At 36.2% G+C, this 27,484-nt stretch overlaps 1 protein-coding gene across 2 annotated transcripts in view; it reads left to right on the top strand.

The window, feature by feature from the left end:
• BTC (betacellulin) overlaps positions 1 to 27,484 on the top strand; it is a 47,193-nt gene that overhangs the window by 15,284 nt on the left and 4,425 nt on the right. The window contains exons 2-4 of one of the 2 annotated variants that reach the window (XM_032261016.1): positions 5,688 to 5,786; positions 21,152 to 21,269; positions 26,341 to 26,487. In XM_032261016.1, the coding sequence (XP_032116907.1) occupies positions 5,688 to 5,786; positions 21,152 to 21,269; positions 26,341 to 26,487 (364 nt within the window). The remainder of the gene's footprint in view (positions 1 to 5,687; positions 5,787 to 21,151; positions 21,270 to 26,340; positions 26,488 to 27,484) is intronic. The other variant, XM_032261017.1, reaches the window with a different exon arrangement.

Raw genomic sequence — 27,484 nt, 5'->3', positions numbered from 1 at the left:
AAATATGTGAGAATCTGTCATGGAAAAGAGAGATTAGACTTATTTTAGGTGATTCTAAGAAGCAGAGTAAAATAACAGGAAGGCAAAAACCAGCTCAATATAAAGAAGCATTTATAGAGCTTTAGAAAAATCTGTTAATATTTTTTTGAATGAATGAATGAATGATCATGATTGAAAGAATAGACAAATGGTCTCCTTGAAATGGCATGTTTTGGAAGAGATTGAAATTTCTGTACTGAAAATTTAAATATGGGCTTGATGAACTTTCCCAGGGGATGATTTCTGGGGAGTTGAGAATTAGTTTTTGGGAAATTTCCATACTTTCAGTTCTAATAATTCTAAATTTTAACATAACCTATGATCTTTTTGAGTGAATATCTTACTATGTTTTCTACAGCTATCATATTTTCCTTCATTTTCTTTAAAATACAATTCATGCTTTCCCTGATAAAGATGATTATTTTAATAATGTACATTCCTTTTAATGTTCTTATTTCACTGGATTTTTCAGAATTCTGCCCTTAACCAGCCCTTTCTTTTCACATTGCCTTTTTTTGAGAGGTCCATTCTCATGGAATTAAATTCCAGTTTGTTTTCCATTATTCCCCAAAATAGAACCTGTAGCTTGGCTTTGCTCCAAATTTCTGAATCTATACCTCATCTACTGCCTTCTAGGCGAGCCACAGTCACCTCAGACTCAGTGACCCAAACTGAATTTTTCTCTATGCCCATACTGTTTCTCTTCTGTATACCTTATATCTTTGTGATTGGTACCACAACCCAGTCAGTTATCTGAGCGGCAAACTCTGGGGTCATCCCAGACTCCTTTTTTCACTTCCTACACTATCTCAGTCACCAGGTCTTTCATATTTTATTTGTGGCTATCCCTTATAAGCCTTTCTTTTTCTGCATACCCAGTGCTACCCTCTTGGTTTAGGTGTATCTGAATCACCCATGCTGATATTACAGTAGCTTTTTCAAAATGGAAAAAAAAAAAGATGATTATGTTGCTTCTCAGTTAAAACTTTTCAGTGGTCTCAACTTAGCTGCATAACAGAATCCCAACTAACATGGCATGTAGGCCTTTTGTTGCCTACTTGTTTGCCAGCCTCCTCATCTATCACAGTCCGCACCCCACTCACCCTCCAAACAGGCTGGACAAGTTGTGCTGTTCCCTGCCATGTCTTCTAACAAGTTATTCCTTTTTCTTATTACAAGTTGTTCCTCTGTTTTTTTTTTTTTTTTTTTTAGAATGCCCTGGTAAACTACAACTTTATTTAACCTTTTCTTAAAAATTAGTTATATTTTTAATAAAGTGATAAATATGCATAGATTTTTTATTTAAAAAATTAGATAGTACTAAGAGGCTTATAAAAATAAATAGCAGATCTTTGCAACATACTCTTCTGTCTCTCTGCTAACCACTTTTGACTCTTTATGATGTTTCTTCTAGTATTCAACTGTTTACCTGTACTGCAAATATTTCCTTATAATGCTACTTCTTGACTTGTCAGGTTTCGATTTATCTGCTGAGTTTATCTTCTCTCATAATTCCAGGACTGATAGTCAAAACATTTAAGAACTGTCACAGCACACACTGATTAGTCTTGACCAATTTTCCCATGTGGTATATGTGAGCTAATTACCAGCCCTGAGTTTATGAAAATTTTTTGTTAAATCATCAATATTATTATGACCACATAAATATTATCCACTGCTGAAACAATTAACACATTATGATGATCTTACACATATTTTGTTTTTTGTAAAAGTTATTAACCGATGTTTTTAAAAATCATTTATTCCTCATTAAGAACTCACGGTAAATCTCAATTTCTCCATGAAATCTTTGCCACTAAGCAGAGTTGATTTTCCATCCTATTACTTCTGTGTTATCATTGTTGTTGTACATATTATCCTGTACCTTAAAGATCTGTGTGTCAGGCTGGACTTGGTGGCTCACACCTGTAATCTTAGCACTTTGGGAGGCCCAGGTGGGTGGATCACTTGAGGTCAAGAGTTCAAGACCAGCCTGGTCAACACAGTGAAACCCCGTCTCTACTAAAAACACAAAATTAGCTGGGCATGGTAGTAGGCACCTGTAATCCCAGCTACTTGAGTGGCTGAGACATGAGCATCGCTTGAACCCAGGAGGCAAAGAGGGCAGTGAGCTGACATCATGCCACTGCCCTCTAGTATGGGCAACAGAGTAAGAATCTGTCTCAAACAAACAAACAAACAACAACAAAAAAGTGTGGGTTTATCTTACCAGAATTGAGCTCCTTGAGGTTAGTGATAATACCTGTGTCTGTTATCTCAGAACCTTCAGTGTCTTGAGTCTAGCACCAGTGTCAAACACATAGTGCTTAATAAATATTCATTGAATTATGAACGAACAGGAGTGTCCTTTCTCTTTATAGCAGCATTATTTAGTAGATGTTTTTATGAGAATTTCTCTGATTTCTGAGTCTCTTTTTACATATCACAAACTGAAATACATTTTACAGCCTGAGTACTTAAAATAAATAAGTACAGGTAGCCTCAGGGGGTCTGGGGCACTTAAAGGGTCACCTGCTTCTTAGTTCCAGCCAGTTGTTGCTAGGAAAGCATTTTAGATCTGTCTTGCCAGACCTTCTGCTATTTGAATAGAAGAAGAAAATTCAGGTTTAATATGAACTGCCTCGATCCAATTATTAAAAACTGTGCAGGACAAGCAAATGGTTCTTCAGGCTCGCTTTGGTTCACAGCCATTTACCTGTGACCTCTAGGTTGCTGGGGTGGGCAGGAAAAGGAGCAGTGCATGCTCTGCTTGGTTTGAGAGCTGGCGGGGCTGAGAATACCTCCTCCCCAGTGCTCTGCCTCCACCTGTGAGGACAGTAGCCTCCTGTTGCCAACTGACACCAGCATGTGAAATGAGCCTTAGCAGAAGGAGCCTGGGCCATAGCCCCCAGCCTGTGGGGATGTTTGAAGGCCTCAGCAATGTTTAAAAGGGATCAGAACTCCCTCTGTGAGTGGAATTGGAGGATAACAGGTTTAGTTATAAGTGATAGTGAGAAGAAGTGCAGCTAGACTGCAAATTGTATAGTATGTGCCAAGCCATATGCTCTTTTTAAAAACAAACTTAAGTTTTACAATAACCCGCAGAAGGAGATTCTGCCATCCTCAGGTTGCAGATGTGGACTCTCTATGAGATTTAGAAATTGTTTTCCCTTTTTTTTTTCAGTTCCTGCCATTAGAAGAGATTAAGGCCTGTTACTTCCCTTGAAGAAAGTCTATAGATGGGATTTTAGAAATAAATTAAATGTATTTTATTATTTTTCACTAGCAATTGCTCCTGAGATTTTTGAATATAAAGAGTTTTTCCTTGTTCGTTTATAGATTGATTCATTCAGTCTTTCAACAGTCATTGAATGTCCATTAAATTCTGTATTAGGCGCCAGAATACAAATATGAGTAATATAAAATTCTTGTGCTTCAGAAGCCCTAAGTGATTGTTTCTGTTTATTTTGAGTGTGAATGAAAGGGCAGGTGCTGGGAGAAATTTGGTAGCCTAATTGCAATTTAAAAAAGAAATACACGAGTCACTTCTGTTTTTCTTGTTGCAGCAGATAAAATGTGCTTTTACAAAGCACAAATAGGAAAAATAAAGCAAAATGTTGCCTCCTAACCAGTGTGAGCAACTCTCTATTTACTTATTCACATTTTGACTCTATGGATAGGTTTTTACACTTATCACACTTACACACACATACACAAACAGATAAGTACATACTCCCACATGCAGATCATGCTATATTAGTTTTCTGTAGTCTGCTTTATTTAGGAACATATTAAAATATCCTATTCATGTTTGAATATCATCTTTTAGTGGATAAATAGTGTTTTTTTGCATGAGGATAGTTCATTGTATTTAATCTGTTCTCTATGGTCAGTTATTTAGGTAATCTACATATTTTTTAAACCCATGCCATTTTGTAGCTAAATATCTATATTTATCCTGAATTATTTCCTTAGGAAAAACCATTAGCAATGTAATTACTGGATTTAAGACTTATACATTGTGTGTGTGTGTTTGCTTTTATGTTTTGTATAGTGCTAAATTGTCCTCGAGAAAAGCAGTACTAATTTGCCCTTCACCAATGGATTTGAGTTTCCATTTCTCTTCACTGTTATCCATGCTAGGTACAATTTCTTTCTTTAAAAAAACTTTTCCAATTAGGTGAAAAAGGGTCTCTCTTTGAAATATCCCTTTTGAAAACTCCTTTGACCTTTGAACTTGCTACCACTGTTGCTTTCTGGTACAGTAGTAGCACTTTGTTTTATGGTTAATTGGTTGGCTGATTAATTGTCTCTACACTTGGGGCAACTTAAGGGTCTAGTACATCCTATCCACCTGTGTGTTCCTGGATATCCATGAATGTTTGCTGAACTTAATTGAACTGGAGAACATCCATAAATTTAGAAATCATTCGATATATAAATCTCAATAAAACTGGTGGACAGGTTATTTTATTCTTGTCAGTTGTATAGTGATTTTTATTGTACATTGATTAAATGGCAGAACCGTGTTAAGTGTTTTATGTACTTATATGAAAAGAACGGCCCTTGAACTCAAGACCAGCTAATTCCTAAGCCATCTTTCTTTTCCTTCACTTTCCTCCCTCCTTTCTTCTTTCTTTTTCTATTCTTTCTTCCTATTACTATAGACATGTTTAAACATACACAAACTAGAGAGGACAACATAATGAACCTTGATATACCCACCATCAGCTTCAGCAACTATCAATATATGGCCAACCTTATTTCATCCATGCCTTTTTTTAATCACTACTTTGTTCCTCTTTCTCACGTTGAATTATTTTAAAGCAAACCTCAGATACATCAATTTTATCCATATATATATATATATGAATACACACACACACAATATATATATATAGACCCTATTTTTTAACCTAAGCCATAATATTATTATCATACTTTAAAAAAGCTATAACAATTTTTTAATATTAACTAGTGTCCAGTCAGCGTCAAATTTCTCTGATTATCTTAGAAGTGACCTTTTATGGTTGGTGTGTTTAAATCAGTATCTACACAAGGACTGCACATTGTATTCTGAACCATTCTAACCATAGCATGGCATTCTTCTCTCCCTTGCAAAACATGTGGCGTATCCTCAGAGACAGAGATTCTTAACTGGAGGAACCTAAAATTTATAAATAATTCCCATGGATCAAATATCTCCCCAGAAAGAAGCACACTCAGTTGTTAACACCTGAGAAATGCTGGCTCTGTGTGGAATGGAGAAGGCACTTTGTTTGCTGTGGATGTTCACCAATCACTCTCCGTCGAAATTCATCAGTATATTCATTCAGGGACTGGGAATTCAGTTGCTCTTACTTCTGCTTTTGTTGTAAGGCTCTATCATAAGCCATAGTTTCCTCCCTTAAGATCTATAGTTAGATTTAAGTGATGCTGGCTTGAAAATTCTGTCTTTAGCAATGAGTTGAAAATGTGCAGCATGCTGGCCTCTGTATGCCTTCCTGGGAGTTAATGACTTGGAAATGGAAACCATAGGCTGGCTATTTTCATAAATAGGACTTTGATAGACTTTAACAGACTTTGATAGACTGTTTCACAATAAGCCAATTTTCATGTTTGGTTTTGGTTTTGTTTTGAACTTGAAGGTCTAGTGATCCTCCACTGTGTGGTGGCAGATGGGAATTCCACCGGAAGTCCTGAAACTAATGGCCTCCTCTGTGGAGATCCCAAGGAAAACTGTGCAGGTAATGTTTAACTAGCTTTCTATTCAAATCTGAGTTTTAATTTTCTGATAATAATGGCACTTATAATAATAGGCAATTATTTGAGCACATATTAAGGTACCAGGTATGGTGCTAAGTGCTTTATATACAGTAATTCATCACTACTCTCAAGAACCCTCTGAGCTAGACAATATTTTTTATTTTATTTCAAGGAAAAACCGACAAAGATTAAGTATCTTGCCAAAGGTCATACAGCTGGAAAATATCAAATCTGGAATTCACACTCAGGTCTTTCTGATTCTAGTGCCTCCACCCAACTGTATTTTGGGTCACAGATGCATGCTCCAGACTCTAGCATGTGATATCTTGGACTGGATCCATGAAAAGCTGACATATTCTATTCAAAGTTAAATTCCTTGTTTCTTTTCTATCATAGTTAAGAGAAGGGGAGAAGGCAAGAATTTTGCATATTTTAGCTTGTAGATGCTTGAATTAGTTTTCTCAAAGTTATCAGTTTAAGGCAGGAGTTGGCCTAAGTAAAGGGTTAAGTAATAAGGGTTTTAGGCTTTGTAGGTTATGAAGTCTTTGTCACAAGGAGTCAACACTGCCACTGTACTGTGAAAGCAGTCATAGACACTATGCAAATGAATAGACTTGCCTCTGTCCCAATCAAACTTTAGTTAGAGAAATAGGCTGTGGGTCAGATCTGATCCTTGGATTACAGTTTGCTGACCCCTGGTCTAAGGTTATGCTGTTCTGTATAGATTATATGGTCTGGTCTTCTACAGAGGTTATTTCTGACTTAAAAAAACAAAACCAAACAAAACACAGGCCAATTAAAAAAGCACCATATTACTATCTGCAGTGGAGAAGAGCCTACTGTATTCCCTGGAAACTTCTATGAGCTGGGACTATGGTGACTTGGTGAAAACTGCTCCTTTCCTAGCACCCTTGGGAAGTTGTAACAGAGCCAGGAACACACTGAGCAAGTCTTCCTGATGTGAGTCATCAGTTCCAGCCAAATTTTCCTCTTTCATTCCTCACAGTAGTGGGTGGCAAGAGGGTGCTCATTGGCTGTAGAATCTAATGGTGTCTTAGATCATGTTTGGGCCTTGTCATCCATGTAGGCAGAAGAACAAGGCTAACTTTATGCGCTTGTGTTTTTCTTCAGTCTGGTTTAAAATGTCTTCAATGATGGCATTTTTTCACATTTCCCTTGGGAAATTATTCCATAATTTGATGACTGACAATGTTCAAAAATCTTCCTCATGATCATCCTAAATATGTTTTTAAATTTTATTTTTATTGTGTTAAAAACAATTAACATGGGATCTATTTATTAACAAATTTTAAAGGGGACAATACAGTATTGTTAATTGTAGGTTAACAGATCTCTTCAAATTTATTAGTCTTTCATGAACTGAAACTTTATACACATTGAATAGCAACTCCCCAACTCTCCAGCAACCACCATACTACTATCTGCTTCTATAAATTTGGCTATTGTAGATGCCTCACGAAAGTAGAGGCATTCATATTATATTTGTCTTTCTGTGACTGTCTTATTTCACTTAGCAAAATTTCTTTCAGGTTCACCCATATTGTCGCAATGGCAATATTTTTCTGTTTTATAAAGCTGAACAATATTGTATGTGTATCCCATATTTTCTTTATCTGTTAATCTGTCAATAGACACTTGGGTTGCTTCCACCTCTTGACTTTTATAAAATAATGCTACAATAAACAGAGGAATACAAGTATCTCATTGAGATCCTGATTTTTGTTGAGTTGTTTCCTTGTTACTGAGTTATGAGAGTGCTTTATGTATTTTGGATATTCATCCCTTACCAGATGTATAGTTTAAAAACATTTTCTGCCATTCCATGGGTTGCCTTTTCACTCTGTTGTTCCTTTTGCTGTGAAGAGGCTTTTTCATCTGACATAGCCCCACTTGTTTATTTCTGCTGTTGTCATCTGTGGTTTTGGTGACAAAAGCTAAGAAATCATTGTTAAAACCAATGTCAAGAAATGTTCTTTTATGTTTTCTTGCAGGAATTTTACTGTTTCAGGTCTTATATATAAGTCTTCAGTCCATTTTGAGTTGGTTTTTGTGCAATGTAACAAGCAAGTCCAATGTCATTCTTTTGCATATGGATATCTAGTTTTTAAACATCATTTATTTAAGAGACTACCCTTTCCTCATTGTATTCTTGGTACCCTTGCTGAAGATCAGTTTTTCATAAATTCATGGGTTTATTGCTGAGCTGTATATTCTGTTCTATTGGTCTTTATGTATGTCTTTATACCAGTACAGTACCATGTTCTTTTAATTACTGTAGCTTTGTAGTATGTTTTAAAATGAGGAAGAATGATACTCCCAACTTTGTTCTTGATCATTTTTGGCTAGCCAGGGTCCTTTGTAGTTTCCTTTGAATTTTAAATTTGTTTTTCCATTTCTGTTAAAAAAAAAAAAGTCATTGGAACTTTGATAGTCAACCCATAGACTACTTTGGGTAGTATGGACTTTTTGACAATATTAAATCTTTCAACCCACAAAAACAGGATGCCTTTTGATGTACTTTTATCTTCTTTAATTTCTTTAATCAATGTTTAAACATTTAATCAATGTTTTATAGTTTTCAGTGTACAAGTCTTTCATTTCTTTAGTTTATTCCTAAGTGTTTTATTCTTTTTGATGCTATTGTAAATTAGTTTACTTTTTACTTTTCTTTTTGAATAGTTTGTGATTAGTGCATATGAATACAACTGGTTTTTAATGTTGATTTTGTATCCTACAACTTTGCTGAATTTGTAAATTAGTTCTTACACTTTGTGTGTGTGTGTATGTGTGTGTCTGTGTGTAGTCTTTAGAATCTTTTTATTTATAAGATCATGTCATCTTCAAACAGAGATAAAACTATTTTTATTCCAGTTTAGATTTTATTTATTTATTTTCCTAATTGCTCTGGCTAGGACTTCCTGCACTATGTTGAAAAGAAGCGGTGAGATTGGGCATGCTTGTCTTGCTCTTGCTCCTCATCTTAGAGGAAAAGTTTTCTAATTTTTTATCATTAAGTATCATGTTAGGTAAGAGATTTCCATATAAGGCCTTATTATGTTGGCGTAATGTCCTTTTATTACTAGTTAGTAAAAATTGTTGTTATGAAAGGGTGTTGAATTTTGTCTAAACGAATTATGAATGAATCTATATTCATTAAGAATATTGCCCTGTAGTTTTCTTTCCTTATAATGTCATTGTTTAACTTTGGTATCAGGGCAATGCTGGCTTCGGAAAATGTGTTTGGAGGTGTTTCTTCCCCTTCAATTTTTTGAAGGAGTTTAAGAAGAATGGGAATTACGTATTTAAATGTTTGATAGAATTCACTAGTGAACCTATCTGGACCTGGGCTTTTATTTGTGGAGGTTTCATATTATAACCAATTTTCTTATTAGTTATAGGTCTGTTCACATTTTCTATTTCTCTATGATTCAGTCATGGTAGATAGCTTGTATCTAGGAATCTATCTGTTTCTTCTAGGTTATTCAATTTGTTGGTTTATAGCAGTCTAATATTATCCTTTTTATTTCTGTAACATCAGTTCAAAAAGTACAAAAAATAGAAAAAGGCTTATGGAATAAGACATAAAGAAAATATTTTTGTAGAGTGTTTGTGTTTTCAGCTGCTATTATGAGTCAAAGGAAAATTTAATAAAAATGTTTATACAATAAAAAATTTACAATAAGTTAAAGTTAATTAATTATTGAAGAAAGAATTTTTTTATAATACAAATGTATTGTAGCCTAAGAGTACAATGTTTATAAAGTTTGTGGTAGTTTATGATAATGTCCTAAGCTGTCATATTTACTCACTACTCACTTGCTGACTCACTTAGAGCAACTTCTAGTCTTGCAAGCTCCTTTCACAGTAAGTGCCTTATATAGATATGCTATTTGCTAACCTTTATATAATATTTTTACTGTAACTTTTCTACATTTAGATATAAAAATACTTACTATCATGTTATAATTGCCTACAGTATTTAGTACAGTAACAGGCTGTACAGGTTTGTAGCCTCAGAACAATAAGCTATGACATATAACTAAAGTGTGTATAGGTCACACCATCTAGGTTTGTGTAAGTACACTCTATGATATTTGCTCAATGAAAAAACTGCCTAATAATTTATTTCTCCAAACATCTCACTGTCAGTAAGTGATGCATGACTATATATCATTCTAGTCCTTTCTGGCCTTCAACGTTTCTGCTGGGAAATCCACTGAAAGTATGATGGAGGTTCCTTTGAACACAAAAAGTCATTTTCATCTTGCTGCTCTCAAAATTCCCTGTTTATCTTGAACTTTTGACAATTTCATTGTAAGGTGTCTTGGCGTATATTTCTTTGGGTTTCTGGCTTTTGGAATTTGTTGGTCTTCTGGATATGTATGTCCATTTCTTTCCTTAGATTTGGTAAGTTTAGGGCATTATTTCTTTGAATAACCTTTCTGTTTTTCTCTTGGACTACTCTCAGATGTATATTGGTCTGCCTGTGTTATGGTGTTTCATAAGTCCTTTAAGCTTTTTCACTTTTTGAAAATCTTGTTTTTTCTTTTAGCTCCTATGTTTGTATAATTTCCAATGACCTATCTTCAAGTTTGCTGATCCTGTCTTTTGGTTGACATAGTCTGCTGTTGAACCCATCTACTGAATTTTCAGCTTAGTTATTGGATTATCCAGCTCCAAAATTTATATTTCACTTAAAAAATATTTCTATCTCTTTGTTGAAAATTTCACTTTGTTTATGTATTTTTCTCCTGTCTTCACTGAGCATCTTCATGATAGTTATTTTAAATTCTCTGTCAAATAAATTATACATCTTCATTTCATCAGTGTTGTTCCCCCTCCCCCTTTCTTTACGATATGTTTACCTGTTCCTTCATTTTTCTTAACTTGCTGTCTTGGTATCTGTGCATTACAGAAAACAGCTACCTCTCCTGTCTTTATGGGCTGGCCTTATGCAGGAGGAGACTCTCATTAAACAGTCTGGCTGAAGGGATTTGGGGGCCCTTTCAAGCTTTTGTACTAGTCCAACCTTCTTTCTTTGTTTTTATTCCAAGACCTCAAGAATATGATAAGTCCCATCAGATCTGAGATAAGTAAGACTTATCTTGGGCAGCTTCTAGAAAATTTGCATAATTGGACCCTCTGTCTCTTTCCTACTCCAAGGAAAAGCTAGGAACTGGGGTTCCTCTACCCCATTAACTAAATACTGATTTGACTTGATGCACTGTAACAAACAGCTGCTTGTTCTAACTACTGTTTCTGTTCTCACTGGCACCCCAGGCAGCTAGAGTATATTGAGTCCTGTCTGTCCTGTAGGACAGGCAAGACAGATGCAAGTCCTATGGGCCACCCCTGACAAGTTGAGGCATCAGACATAAAGTAGTGGGGAAGCTGGGAGCTGGTCTTTGTCTTTAGTGCACTCTATGCTGACCCAGGTGAGTGGGCTATGGAGATTGCCCACCTAAACTGATGTTTCTGATCTCACTGGTCCTAAGGTGGCTAGAATATGTCAGGTCCTGTCAGTGTTCTGAAACAGGCAGGACGAAAGCCAGTCTTTTGAGAAGGTCCAGAAAAGTTGTGATGGTGAGCATATAGTCTGACTCTTCCTTACTGAAGAGAAGCTGAGATCTGGGAACTTTTCTTCTGATCATACAGTGCTGTATTACGGGTACGCATTATGTTGAGAACTGTCTCAGATTTTCCTACCTTCTTCACTGCGGCTGCATTTGCATTTACTTAGAGGTCAGGAGCTTCTCAACTAGTTTCTGAATTTCTTACAAGAGAACTTGTCTGTATTTTGTAATGTTGACTCAGTGTGTTTTTGGAGGGTAGGATAGTTGAAGATTTTCTATTTACCATTTTGATGACATTACTCCTCTGTTTTTTTTTTTTTTTTTTTCACATTGTCTTCTTTATATAGATTGTACCTTCTGTTGAAGCCAGTTTTCTTTTCTTTAAAACAGTTTTTATTTTAATAGTTTTGGGGGAATGTCCATCAATAATAGACTGGATAAGGAAAATGTGGCACATATGCACCATGGAATACTGTGCAGCCATAAAAAAGAATGACTTCATGTCCTTTTCAGGGACATGAATGAAGCTGGAAACCATCATTCTCAGCAAACTAACAAGGTAGAGAAAACCAAACACCATATGCTCTCACTCATAAGTGGGAATTGAACAATGAGAACACATGGACACAGGGAAACATCCAACGTTGGGGCCTGTGGGGGTGGTGGGGGGCCAGGGGAGGAAGAGCATTAAGACAAATACCTAATGCATGTGGGGCTTAAAACCTAGATGACAGGTTGGTAGGTGCAGCAAACCATCATGGCCCATGTATACCTATGTAACAAACCTGCACGTTTTGCACATGTATCCCAGAACTTAAAGAAAAAATAGTTTTGGGGATACAGGTAGTTTTTGATTACATAGACAAGTTCTTTAGTGGTGATTTCTAAGATTTTAGTGCTCTTATCATCCAAGCAGTATGCACTGTACCCATTATGCAGTCTTTTATCCCTCAACCTGCTCCCACCGTTCCCCTCTGAATCCCCAAAGTTTGTTATAACTTTCTTGTGCCTTTGCATCTGATATGGTTTGGCTGTGTCCCCACCCAGTTGTCACCTTGAATTGTAATAATCCCCACGTGTCAAGGGCAGCAGGGCCAGGTGGAGAGAATTGAATCATGGGGGTGGTTTCCTCCATAATATTCTCATGGTAGTGAATAAGTCTCGTGAGACCCGATGGTTTTATAAATGGGAGTTCCCCTGCACAAGCTCTCTTGCCTGCTGCCATGTAAGATATGACTTTGTTCCTCAATCGCTATCTATCATGATTGTGAGGCCTCCTCAGCCATGTGGAACTGTGAGTCAAACCTCTTTCCTTTATGAGTTACCCAGTGTTGGGTATGTCTTTATTAGCAGCATGAGAACAGACTAATGCAGCAACTTTGTAGCTTATCTCCCACTTATAAGTGAGAATATACACTATTTGGTTTCCCATTCCCGCATATACTTCTCTTCATATAATGGCCTCCAGCTTCATCCAAGTTGCTCCAAAAGACATTATTTTGTTCCTTTTCATGGTTGAGCCATATTTCATGGTGTATGTATACCACATTTGCTTTATCCATTCCTTGGTTGATGGGTGCTATTTTCTAATTTTTTGTGCACTGCAAATAGATGTGGCTTTTAATTTCTAATACCCTTGAGCAAAAAGAGGGGTCTAAGGAAGTCGCTAAACAGAATAATCCCCAGCCCCACACTCTAAGCCATTTTGTTGTCTTAGGCAGCTTTCTGCTTCCAGCACCAAAATTTTCTTTTTCAAAGTCTATGCCCATCAAAGCAGACCTTCCCATCACACGTCTTCCATAGTAAGTCAGTGACAAGTTGCACTCTGCATGGTCTTAGAGTGCTACAGGCCTAATCAATCATTGTGTGAAAGCCAGTTTCCCACAGTGTAGAGGCTACAGTATATGATCTCTATTTTTAATTATTTTAAATTCAAATACTCATTTTTGCATTATTTGGATAGGTTTTAGCTTTTACATTTACCTCTAATTTTTCCTCTGAAGGATCACTGAGGAAGTAGTTATTTTTGTTCACCCACTCAAATCCATAATTTTCTCTGAATTAGTTGTAATTTCTTTTCTGAGAGATGATCTGGGGACATGCCCAGATAATTACTTTCTGGTGTGTTTTCTGCTTTCTTTAAAATTTATTATTATTATTATTATTTTAATTGACACAATAATTATCCATATTTATAGGATGCAGCAAGCTGTTTTCACACATGTGTACAATGTGTAATGATCAAATCAGGGTAATTAGCACATACCTATCGCCTCAAACATTTATAATTTTTATGTGTTAAAAACATTCAAAATCTGCTTTTTTAGCTATTTCAAAATATGCAGTAAATTATTGTTAATTATAGTTACCCTACAGTGTTAGAGAACATTAGAACTTTATTCCTTTTTCCTAACTATAATTTTGTATCTTTCAACCAATCGCTGGCTATCTCCCCACCTCCTTAGCATCTGTGAAAAGCAAAATTTATAAATCCCTGATTCCTTTTTCTCACTATGCTTGTATGTTCCCTTTCCCTCCCATTTAGGAGTTTAAGTCTGCATTTATAGATCTTACAAATATTTTAGTAAAATTATTGTAAATTTTCTAAATTATTTTACAAATATTAAATGTGAATGTATTACTTATAAATAATAAATACAAAAGCTGAAAACTGCAAATAATGCAAAAATGAATATTTGAATTAAAAAAAATTAAAAATAGAGATTATATACTGTAGTCTATACACTGTGGGAAACTGGCTTGTATGCAGTGAATGATGAGGCCTGTGGCACAAAACCAGTATTTTTTGTAAATTATTTTAGTAAAATTATTGGTATAATTAAAACACAAACACATTAGTGATTTGGTGGAAAATCAGATTGCTTAAATACCACAATAGTAATGTAATGTCAGAAAAAATATTTCATATTTTTCTGTATAAGACATATATTTTTTTCTTGCAAATGGGCTTAAAAACATAGTTATACATTTTACTATTTGAGAAATTTATCTGGAGATGGAGAGAAAACAGACTTAAACATGACTTATGTTAGACAGATGTTAAGAAATCAATGAGAGAAATACAGAGCAAAAATGCTTAATTATTTCTTTGGTTTACTCTTCTTTTTCTAATAGCCTATTAGAAAAACAGAAACGAAACAATCAAAAAGCCTCAAGAACACAATGCCAGAAGTGTCAAAAATCAGTTGATTTTGAAAATTCTAATCAAGGATTGAGCTTCTTATATTATCAGGCTAAAATAACCGCATTACCTTACAATATCAGGTAAAATTAATAGACTGTGCTAAATATATTTGAACTTGATCTCTTAGGATCTAAGCTACATGCACCTACTCTTGTATGATGGCCACAACATCATTAATTAACTTCTTCAAATCAATTTTCTTCCCCCTTCCACCCTCCTTCTCATTCTCCTTACCTCTTTACTTTTTTGTTTCCTTCTGTCCTTCCTTCCTTTCTTCCTTCCTTCCTTCTGCCCTCCTTTCCTTCCTTTCTTTGATGATTTATTTTATTATATTTAATTCATCTGGGATATAGCATCATCATCATCAACAACTACACTTTTAATAAAAAGATAGTATCCATCATCTATCCATCTCCTGCTATGTGCCAAGGACTGTTCTGAGTGCTTTATGTATATCAATTCATTTAATCCTAGGGGTACCTACGTTATTCGCTTTTTCAAATGAAGACACTGAAGCACAGAGAGGTAAAGTAATTTGTTTAAGATCATACAGTAAACAAAGTAGCCTGACATGAATTCAGAGACACCATCTCCCTAGAAAGTGTGTTGTTAATCACCATGCTAAACTGCTTAGAATCATGTGGGAGGCTCAAAATGTGGAATGTGTGAGAATAATCCTAAAATAATAATAATAATAATGATAATTCCCCGAAGGTAAAGTGCAAATGAGAACAGTAGGTTCTTAAAAACTAAACTAATAGGGTGCAGAAATAGATCTTCTCTACTGACTGTAGCATTTTCTAACTTGAGTGATGCATTCATTCATTTTACTAATATTTATGAGCACCTACTATGCAGCAGGTTGTGCAGGTGTCAAGGATGCAAAAATGAACAATTTTCACATATGAGATCAGAAAGGCAACAGAGAAAGAGAGGGAATGAGTAATGTATAATAGAGCCTTGCCAAGGAGTATAAGGCCTTCAGCTTTTTCTCTGAGTTTTAATGGCATTACTCTGGTTTCTGTGTGCATACTTGATAATCAGTCGGACAAAGGCAGAAGGAAAGAGACTAGTTAAAGCTGTCGTCATAGAGGCTATTTCCAGCCTGAGATGCTACTGGGCTTAGACCAAGGTAGTGGAAATCGTGGGATTATTCTGTATATATTTTGAATACTGTCAATAGGATTTGTTGATGCATTAGATATAGAGTAAGAGAAAAATAAGTCAAGATAATTCCAAGATTTTTGGTTGAAATGACAGAAGAATGGATATTATTTACTGAGATAAGGAAAGGCCAGATTTGAATAGGAAAATCAAAGATTCTATTTTGGAAGTGTTAAGTTGAAATGCCAGTTGGGAATCCAAGTGAAGATGTTAGTTGGACAGTTGGGAATGAGGGATGATATCTAGGATGCAAACTAAATTTAGAAATTGTTATCATAAAGATATGTTTAGGATAGGAGACTTGATGAGCTTACCCAGGAAGAAGAAGAGAGGAGGGAGCATCCAGCCCTGCTGTATTTGCAAAATTTTACAGGTTGAGAGAGGCAAGGAGACCAGCAAAGGAGAATGGGCAAAGGATTCATCATGCACGCAAGAATTCTGTAGCATGTATACTTGAAAAAGCAAAAGAAAGATACTTTTTCTTCCTGTCCCTTCATCTTTATTTGCCTCCAGCCATGAATATTTTTAAACGTATGCAGAGATACCCATGCTTCAACATGGATTCTTTTGTTTTCCCCCAAAGGGATAAAATGAAAAAGGGCAGTTCTGGGTGAAATCCCATTACTATAAGCTCAGAAATATTTGGCACGGCCTTCCTACTTAAAAGACATTCTAATCCGGCCATATCATACCACTGAATCCCCATATAAAAAAATTCTAGTAGTTCAGAAAAAATTAGCATATACCTGTGTGAGATGTAACTTCCCCTTTCACTTTTCTGTAGGAAATGTCATTGGATGTAAGACAAATGGGAATCCTCAATTAAAATACATTTTCAAAGTTTGTATTTCTTCAAGGACACTGAATTTGCATTCCCCTGACCAGAGACAGTTGGCAAGATAAAAAAGAAAATTAACTTCAAATATATGATACGTTCTTCTTCACATTTTGGCCGAAGAAGGTTGCAAAATGAGGAAATCCCTATTGGGAAGTGCCTAGAAGCCAAGGAATAAAATAATAAAACCCTAGGCTCTGCTTCCTATGTGTGTGGGAGGATGAATTTATAGTTGTTTTTCTTCCTCAGTCTCCTTGTTAACACCTGTGGGACTTCTATTTCAAAGTTTAGCATTTCCTTTTACATTTGTTACCTAGAGATTTAACTATGCATCTAACTATGGAGCTAGAGATACTATAAGGTTGTAACCATTGTAACAGGTATCACAGAAAAGCATTGTAATAATAGTTGTAGTATTGATTGCCCTTTGAGTTGACTTCAGAATATAGCTGCTGATATCAGTGTCATCTACAAAATTATTAAATATATTTGAATGCATACTGTTGGAATAAATAAGTAAAGGTTTTATGAAAGATATACCTAATGGCTCTATTCTGAATAGTTTTAGTCATAAAGTCATCACAAAGCCTCTTTTGTCTTGGGAACTAGAATCATATAGAGACTAAGGAACTATCCTATGTTTAATCAAAACATCCATCAAATTGAGGAAAGTTTCATATGGAAACCAAGTCATTTGGGTGTCTGCTGTATTCCTCCACTGTGCTTAGCCCAAGGGAATCTAGTATGTATGTCTCATCTAACTACCTATACGACCCAAGGAGTTTGACGACCTCTTGTCTAATTGCTATATGATGTAAGAAAGATGTCCTTGCTTCTGATTTCTTTTGCAAACCCTTAGAGTTACATCCACTGACCTTCAGTAACACTAATGATTTCTTATTTATTTGGTGTTTAACATCTTTGGGGTATAGTGTCCTGTGAAGTGATTGATATATATTACCTGGGGTGCCCATCCACTTATGAGATTGTGTTGCAGCCTGGCCCACTAGTGGATGTAGTTTTCCAGTGCAGTTCTCTGGGACAGGGGCATGCTTTTGTTTTGGGAATTTGAGTTGGAAAAGGGTAATGTGGGAGGAGAAAAGATCAGTTGAGTTCCACCACCTCTAGGATAGGGGATTATTTCTGGTTGCCACATTGCTACATTTTCAAGACTATGTCATTCTCTTTACAACAGAGAAACACAACACTTGGGACCAATCACTCTTTTGTCATAAAATTAACTTTTTCTTCTTCTGGATAAATATCTCTGAAATGGAAGGGTATATTCACCCTCCCGTGCCCTATATTATCAGTTCTAATGATGGGCAGAAAACACTGGGTTCTGTAGTTCAATTTTTAGATAACATGAACTTGATGAATACTTGATTATAAGGAATAGATATTTTAGGTGCCTTTCAAAAGAAAGAATGCTGATTAGCTTTGTCATTTTCACAAAGAAGAGACCATCCCATCAGGGTTTGTGTGTGTGTGTGTGTGTGTGTTTGTATGTGTGTGTATGCATTTGTAGCAGTATATGTGATTTATTTTAGTTTCAGGTTTTAAAGTTCCATAAAGAAATCACTGGGCATTTTCTGCCTGGTGGGATGGAAATGTTTTAAAATCTAAATGATGCTGGGAATATTTAAGAGCATGCTTACTTGGCAAAGGAGAGAGCTCTGTGAGCGATCAAAGCAGGACCTGGCAACCATTTCCTTGGCATAGATTTGTGCTGCTTGGATGAATGAAGGCTGATCAAATCACTGCATTCAGCAGCTGCTGGTTAATTTGCTTTTTGGTATCATACTCTGGATAATGTTTATCAAAAGTCTGGGTGCATTTAAAGGGGCACAACCGCGAGTGAAATAAGTAAAGTTTAGGATACATAGCCAAATGACTTCCATATTTAAAGGCAGGTATGCTTTGCAAATCTGGAAAGGTCTTTCTTGCTCATACAAGATCTGTCATTAAGTCTGCTGCCTCATGAGTTAATCTCCTTGTCCTCCATCCCCCTACCCTAGACTCACATCACATGTATCTGCCCTGGTTTTCTCTTTGCCCCTGCTAAGAGTCCAGTCTATACTCTCCTACATAATATGGTGATAGAATGCTCCACAGTTTAAAGTATTTTTTTATATATCATTTAATTTCATCCATAAGAGTCATCTTCAGCTCTCTCTTGAGTTGTGTTTCAAGTGTAAACACTTCAGCCTACTAACTTCAGAGTTTCTAACTTTTATTCACAGACATTCTTTGCTGTTCTCCTTCAGGACCCTTCCATTTCAGTGAAATCTGCCTCTCACTGCCTGCATTAGACCTGCATATTCTTGACTCCATGCTTTTGCCCTTGACATTCTCCATTACTCAATTGCTTGTTCACCTCCTCTAAAATCTACATTTTTCATACATTTTTCTTTTGTTAGGTAAGCATTCTTCATTCCTTTTTATTTAATTTATTTTATTGCATTTTAGGTTTTGGGGTACATGTGAAGAACATGCAAGATTGTTGCATAGGTACTTCATTCTTATACAAGATTACTGTTAGAATTGCCAAGATTTTAAGATTCTGAGATTAATTCATTTACTGAGGAGTTTATTGTCTCAGGAATTCTGCTAAGAACTTCTATATGTCCTTTTTATATGCATCTCTCAACAGCCCTTCAAACTAGATGTTATCATCTCTATATTACAGATGAGGAAACAAAGGTTTAGACAGCTTAATTAGCTTGCCCAGACTCATCCAGCTAAGGAAAAGCAGAGCTGAAAATTAAACGTGAATTTTTTTCTCCAAATCCAGTGTTCTTTCCACTGTTTCCAGTGTACTAAAACCATTATCTGACTATGATGGTTGTTTTTACTGGTTTATTGCTTATTCTTGTTTTTCTATATGTTCTAGTCTACCAGTTTAGATAGTTAGATAAGGTATCCTTTATTTCTTTGATGTTTTCTAGTACGTATTATAGAGCTCTGAAAATAGAAAACACTCAACAAATGAAAGTTGGCATCAATTTATTTGTCAAAATACACAGGGCTTTGCCTTTGATACATTTTGCAGTTATTTCTGGGAGAAATTTCAGTCTTTCTGATAAGTCTCATTGGTTGACATGTATGGAGCAAATATCTGGCATGTAGTACAAGCAGTCAGCTTAGGTGGTTATCAAGTCGCCAATCAAAACCAGGCTAGCCAGTTCCTCAGTGACATTCTGCCATCCCTTGACACTCTGTTCTGTGACCTGGAATCACAGGAATTTGTAGTGTATAGATCATCCTAAGTCCTTTGAGAGTCCTGTCTCTGGTGGCCTGGGGAAATTATATATACCCTTTTCATAATATTAATTAAGTGGTTTAATAGTCATTGCTATAAATAAAATGATTATTTAATGTCGTTGGAATGCCAGGTGCCATACCAAACCTAGTGTGACATGCACTTCTGACACAAACACACTATGGTCCTCCTGGCTCCACAGGCGGCTGGATCCTGCAAGCTGTTGGTTATATCATGAACATGGAAAGTTTGACCCTGGGCTGGAGCTGGCTTGTTGTTTTCTGTGGGTGTAGATATTTGTCCCTTGTAAATTAATAGACGAAACAGCTAGTTGGTATTTCTGTTCTGTTTCTCTTGACTATTGTTATTTACATGTCCGTGATAGGGAAATGGCTACATATTACTATCCTCAGTTGAAAACTTAGGCAATCAAACTCCTAAAAGCGTAAGGCAAGGAAGTCAGTTCAGGATTTAAATCCAGAGCATGGAGTTTTCAGCATTTTCCTCCTACTTCAGAGCAGCAGAAAGAATCCATGGGGCAAATGAGAGATACAATTTCCCACTGAGGCAGGTGTGACTTCTGGATGCATCAGGCTGAGAGTTGATCACAGACACCTGGTGAGCAGCTGGCTGAACGAAATGCCAGAGTGTATGTAGCAGTCAAGAACGTGGACTCAGAGGCAGACTGCCTGGGTTTGAGTCCCTGTTCTGCCACTTCCTATCTGTGTGATCTTGGAAGGTGACTTAACCTCCATGTGTTGTACTTTGTGCATCCATCAATTGGAGATTAGAATGGTGCTTACCTCACAAGGCTATTATGAACATTAAGTGAAAAATACACAAAAAGCAAACAGACCAGCATCTAGCACTAAGGAAACACTATGTAAGTGTCCAAGTTAAACAACAATCACAACCAAACCCAAAAGCCAACCAAACAAAAAACCTCCCTTCCATAACATGGCTCTGATAACTTTCATGGAATGAAAGTCTTCTCTCTTATTATACTTGTGTTTTACCCTTTAAACGACAGTAAAGTTTCTGAAAGGTAGGTTGAAGTCAAATCTTAATTAAAGTAGGAAATGTTCTCACCACGATCACCACTGCCCAATCTCTAGAGCTATTTTGGACTCACAAAAGTCTGACTTTTATCCTAATGCAGAGAAAAGGAAAAATGAGAGACCTGAATATATTCTACAGAGAAACTCGCAGCAAGATAGGAATATAATTCTATTTACAAGTGAGTGTTTAAAGAGAGTTGATTTATTGAACTTTTTCTCATTTTCCAGCTACCACTACACAATCAAAGCGGAAAGGCCACTTCTCTAGGTGTCCCAAGCAATACAAGCATTACTGCATCAAAGGGAGATGCCGCTTCGTGGTGGCCGAGCAGACGCCCTCCTGTGTGTAAGTGGAGTGTCCTCAGCCAGCAAGCAAAAGGGTGCAGAATGGTGCCCGCCTGGGGCTTGCCAGGACCGGAAAGTCTGAGCTAACCATGCCATCTGTCCGAACACAGTTTCGCCTGGTCCTGCCCCCAGCCGCTTGTTTAGGGGCCCACTCAGCAACTACTTATGGAGACACTGACGCACACTTTCCTCCTGAAATATGAGTATGTGAGAGTCCAGCTCCACTTCCAGGCTAGGCAGTGTCCTCTGATTTCTTACGCAAGCAGAACTGATTCTTTTCGGCTCAAATAATCTCTTGGGTGGTTCAAATGGAAATGAATTATTCTGACAAGTGTTAGGTGGTTCATAGTTAATTTAAATACAAGGAAATTCCTGCCAAATTAAGAGCTGCTTTTGCAAGTGTCAGTTAAGCACAAGGAATTAGTCCTATTTGTAAATAAGAGATTCGTGAAGCCTGTTTAGTACAGTGGGGAATTGGGAAAAAGTTTTCAACTCTTTGTATTTGAGTCCTACTTCAGTTTTACTCAGGCATGCACAACATTTTTTTTTGCATTTTTAATATGTATTTTTTTCTAAAAAGATGTCCCACTGATGTGCTTCCTGGGACCTTTCCTTAGAGAACTGAGAGGTGATTCTTCAAGTGCAATTTTGACCTAAAATTCATAGAAGGTTCGTGTTCTTCTGCACAGTTGCCCCAGTATATAAGTTTTTTTTTCCCATAAGTATCTCAGAAAAATAATTCCAAATCCCAATTTTGTGGCAACTTTAAGAGTCATGAACTTTTTAAAAACTTAAATATAGTTAAGTTTAATTTAAAAGAGAAATATGCATGGATAATGCTTGGAGGTGGATCACAATTGCTAATGTAAGAAAATAAAGAAATGTGTGTGTATGTGTGTGTGTTGAGAGGAATAGATCTAATTTTTTAAAAAAATTCATTTAATTGCTTCCTGGCTTGGAAGCACATATTGAATTTTAGAAATATTAATGATCTTTAACCCAATACATTTTCTTATTGGTTCCTATGCCTGCAGATTTATTGTTCTTTGATATTGCTGCCTTCTAAAACGAAAACCACAGTGTGTAAACCTACCTGCCAGAGATCAACACACAGATTGTCCCCTTCAATGTAAAGTTTAAACTCATTTTCTTAGCCTTCATAGATCATCTGATCCTGGCTTAACTTTCTAGCTGTAACTCACCATATTCCTAAATGCTTTTCTAAAATTCTTCATTTCATTTCATGATTTATTATATAAGCTCTTCTCATAGCCTGGAAACTTATTTTTGCTAATGGTTTAAGATGCACTGCACTCATCATCTCCTTGTGGACCCCTTCACTGACTTCCTCCTTTTCAGTCATACACCGGGGTCTGAGTTAGGTGTCCTTCCCCTGCGGTCTAGTCACACCTCTGTGAGTGCTCTTATCCAATAGAGCGTAACTGGTGGTTTCTTTAAATGTGCCTCCTGTGACTGTGAGCTCCTAGAGGGCAGGGCTCATGGCTTATTCATTTTTGTATTTCAGTGTCAAACACAGTGCTCAGAATTTACTAGGTGGAGAAGAAATGACTGATGCATGAACAAATAGTGTCCCTATTACAGCCCATCTACTGCTATACTAAATTTCCAGATCAAGACCTTAATCTGAATGGAACATCTTCTTAGCAGAGGAATGAATCACAGTCAGTGGGAGGCAGAAGATCGTAGCAGACAGGGCACAGATTTTGGAGTCAGATAGACCTAAAATAAGATTTTGTTTTGCCTATTATGAGCAGTGTTAATACTGGGTGAGTTACTTTTTCTGAGCCTCAGTTTTATCACCTACAAGAGAGAGTAATAATACTGTCAAGTGTTGAAGATTAGAAAAATAATAAATGCAAAAACACTAATTATGGTACCCAGCACAAAGAAAGTGTTTCATAATTTTAAGAGTTCCAACTTTTAAAGAACATATTTAAGTTAACCATAAATAAAAATTTCCAACTTTTTAAGAACAATTTCTTTTGGAGGCGAGGTCTTTCTATATCACCCAGGCTAGACTCAAAACTCCTAGGCTAATGCTCTTCTCCTTCCTCATCCTCCTGAGGAGCTGTGAGATGTGATAATCAACCTAGGACTAATGTTTCAGGTGGCTCGATGTAGCACAGATTCAGCCAAAACTCTCTTGCCATTGGTGACAATACAGTCTTGAGAAACCAGAAATATCTCCTTTTCTTGGGATCATGGGAGTTTGTGGACTCCTGCTTTTATATGAAAAACCAAAGAGTGTTTCAAATAATGCAGATTTTCTCTGAGTAATCTTCTCAGTATTTCGTTGGAAAAGGGACAATTTGTTTTGTCCCATGTAAAAAATAATTTTTATTATACATGAAGCACAGCACATTGACTGTGCAGTTAATGCATGAACTTGGGATCCAGACTACCTGTTTGAATCCCCATTCTCTTAACTTCTCTGTGTGTCAATTTCCTCAACTAGAAACTGGGGTTAATGATAGCACATACCTCAAAGGCGGTAACAATGATCAAGTTAATATTTATAGATCTTTTACAACAGTGTCTGGTTGTTATTTCAGTATAGTGATCCCAATGCCCAATTTTGCAGTGCCCTCAAGGATCATGGGCAACTTTTAACATTTTTGATTTTAAATAGTAGAAGATGTTTATTAAATAAAAACTCAGTCACCATTTAATTTTAAAAAGTAGAATATGCTCTTTTGGCCTCTTCTCCTACATGGGAGATACACTCACTGAAAATAAACATAAGCTGACATGTTATTGGTTTGCTGAAAAGCAAAATAACATGAGCACCACTATAACCAGCTATGTTAAGTTTTGACCTTTTAGCATGGCTTCATGCGGGTACAACTTATAGGAAGTACTGCTTACTGAGAAATTCAATTAAAGCATTGTTAAGCCACCAGTCCCACAGCATATAATTAGGAAAACATTCTAAAACAGCAGAAAGTAATTGCTGTGCATTTTATGGGCAAAGCTATTGCTTAAAAATACCACATTTTGTAAATTTGTTAGAGGAATATTTAAGCTAGTTGGAAAAGATTATATTTGTAAGAGTTAATTCCAATATTATGAAACTCTAAAAAATCTCCCTCCTATACGCACAATTAAAAGTGATTCCCGGCTGGGTGCGGTGGCTCATGCCTGTAATCCTAGCACTTTGGGAAGCCGAGGTGGGTGGATCACGAGGTCAAGAGATGGAGACCATCCTGGCCAACATGGAGAAACCGCATCTCTACTAAAAATACACAAATTGGCTGGGCATGGCGGCACATGCTTGTACTTCCAGCTACTTGGGAGGCTGAGGCAGGACAATTACTTGAATCTGGGAGGCGGAGGTTGCAGTGAGCCGGGATCGCGCCACTGTACTCCAGCCTGGCGACCAAGCAAGACTTCACCTTAAAAGAAAAAAAAAGAAAAGAAAAGTGATTCCTCCCACCCCTAATTTTAGTCTTATGTATGTCAGACTTTTGATATCTCAAGATATTTCTAAGCTCGCTTCCTGTAATTTCGACCTCAAAATGAAGTTACCTGGCTATCTTGCCGGAAGCAATTTTCTCTCATTCATCCTTGGGTCCTTTTATAATAGATTCCTTGAGGTGTCCTTTCTTCTTTGCTTGCATTACGCCTCACTTTTCAATTGATGGCTGTTACTGAGCTTGTTTTTCGTTTATTTGTTTTGAAGCACTGTCTCAGCTACAATATTGGTATTAAGGGATCTCTTTACTTGAGAAATACAGGCTTTGCGGGAATTAACTGCCTTGTGTTTTGTCAAGCATAAACTATAAAACAGCCCAGCAGTAAATCTTTTCTTAAAGAAAAATGAGGTTGCACAGAATTTTTCTAAGGAGCAGAATTTAATCTTTTTGACTCTTAAATAATTATGTATATGACCAGTATCATTTTGTGTTTTGACTTCATTTGAAGTATTCCCTTAAGGAAAATATTTATTAATATTTTCTATTACTGTTTCCCTGATATTAATAAAGGAAACTATTTATTAATACTAAGGTATCAAGATTACGACAGATAATTTTGGTTAAAATGTCCTCAAACTTTTTATGTACTTTAATTCTCTGATGTAGTTCAGATAATTCTATGAGTAGTTCTCAAATCACTGAGTTGTTAGCTCCCTGGGTGTTACCCCAGCTTGGGTCCACAGCTGTAATCTCAGACTTAGGACATCTGCTGACATTAGATATATACTAACGCAGATTGATAGCTGAGAGACTGAGGGAAGTGAAGAGAGATTGCTGATTTCTTGTCATTCTCCTTGAAGAGGGCCATGGAAAACAGGGAGGACATTTAGAGAAGAGTGGAGGGAATGGTGAACAGATCTGCAAATGTGGAATTAGGAATCAGATAAAGGAGTTAAGAGGACAAGACCTATGTGTCTGGTGTGATGGAGTTAAGGAGGTGGTGAATAAAAGGGTAACAGATGGGCATGATCTAATCTGTGATGCCTTCAAGCACTAAAACTGGAATCGATGAGTAGAATTTAGAGTGGAGGGAGGAGGTGAGAAATTCTGAAGAAATAACATTCACGGAACATTCTCTGTATTGGACATTGCGTTATGAACTTTGACATGCATCAGCATGTTTGAACACATAAAACCATAGAATTTTTATGTAATTTTTAAGAGAGTTTGAGCACACCAAAACTATTTGCATTATCCTATTAGAAAATGGGAAGTTCCCAGGGGTTTTTGAGTTCTTTGTCATGGAAGTATTCAAGCACTGGGAATGCTGTGGAGGGAATTTTATCCTCCCTTCCCTTTTGATTCACAGTCTAAAATTTAAAAATACAATTTAGTGAATTGTCGTCATCTTTGTGTATTTATACTAGACATATTAATAATGTCTAATGATCAAGCGATAAGAGCAAAACAAAAAAAATAAAATTACTAGTCAACAAAGAAGTGTATCTTTTTTTAAATAAAGGAACTGTATTTATTATTAATTTCGAGTAATGAAAACTGTTAATTTCTTCAAAAAAGAAGTAGAGATTCTTAAAAGTCTTGAGTATTTTATTTCCATGCCCTCTTCTTGTTTTATAGCTGTGATGAAGGCTACCTTGGAGCAAGGTGTGAAAGAGTTGACTTGTTTTACCTAAGAGGAGACAGAGGACAGATTCTGGTGATTTGTTTGATAGCAGTTATGGTAGTTTTTATTATTTTGGTTGTTGGTGTCTGCACGTGCTGTCAGTAAGTATTTTTAAACTTAATTTTAAGTAAACCTGAGAAAGTATTTGCTCATAGTTTTCTTTCTTCTTTTCTTCCTCCCTACCTCTTTTTTGCTTTTGCTTTGATTCAAATAAATCAATTTTTTGAGCTTTGCCATTGTTGATATTGAAGTATTCATAATAAACACACAATATATGATTTTTATCATTTACTGAATAACATTGTTATAATTTAAAACAAAATTTGTATAAATGTTCTAGTTAAAAAAGACAATCTTTTAGTCTTAAAGCCTATATTTTGTGTTTGTTAGTAGGTTACATAAGACTTTTATTTTCTAAAACTGTACCATAACACAATAACATTGAAAGATAAAACAATTTTTTTTGCTTTGCCACATTAAAATAATAAGCTTTATATGTAAACCATATTACTTGTTTTTTTCCTGTTACTTTCCAGTATATACCAGAACTTTGAAAATCAGGAAACATCCTGCTTTTTCTCTGAGACAGAGTGGCTTTGCACAACTTTGTGCAAATAAACAACTTTGTGTTTATTTATTTTTTTGAGACAGGGTCTCACTCTTTTGCCCAGGCAGGAGTGCAGTGTTGTGAAGATAGCTCACTGTAGCTTCAAACTCCTGAGTTTAAGCAATCCTCACACTTCAGCCTCCTGAGTAGCTGGGAATACAAGTAGCGTGTGCCACCAAGCCAGGCTTTTTTTTTTTTTTTTTTTCCGGAGACTGGGTCTAACTATTTTGTCCAGGCTGGTCTTAAACTCTTAGCCTCAAGTGATCCTCCCACCTCAGCCTCTTGAGTAGCTGGATTGCAGGTGTGAGCCACTGTACCTGATTCTGGTTCTGGGACAATTCTTAATTAAATTAAATTAGTTTCTTTTGAAAAATTATTATTATTATTAATTTTTGTAGAGCAGGACTACCACTAAGTATGCTGCCAAAAGGAAAAACAAAACAAAACTATCTTATTAAGGTGATTTTTTTTTTTTTTTTTTTTTTTTTTTT

Source organism: Sapajus apella, unplaced genomic scaffold (genome assembly GCF_009761245.1).
Source record: "Sapajus apella isolate SASKATOON/1434 unplaced genomic scaffold, GSC_monkey_1.0 scaffold121, whole genome shotgun sequence".
In the NCBI taxonomy this organism is placed as follows: domain Eukaryota; kingdom Metazoa; phylum Chordata; class Mammalia; order Primates; family Cebidae; genus Sapajus; species Sapajus apella.
The sequence above is the reverse complement of the archived record's forward strand: the minus strand, read 5'-3'. Positions and strand labels throughout refer to the sequence as shown.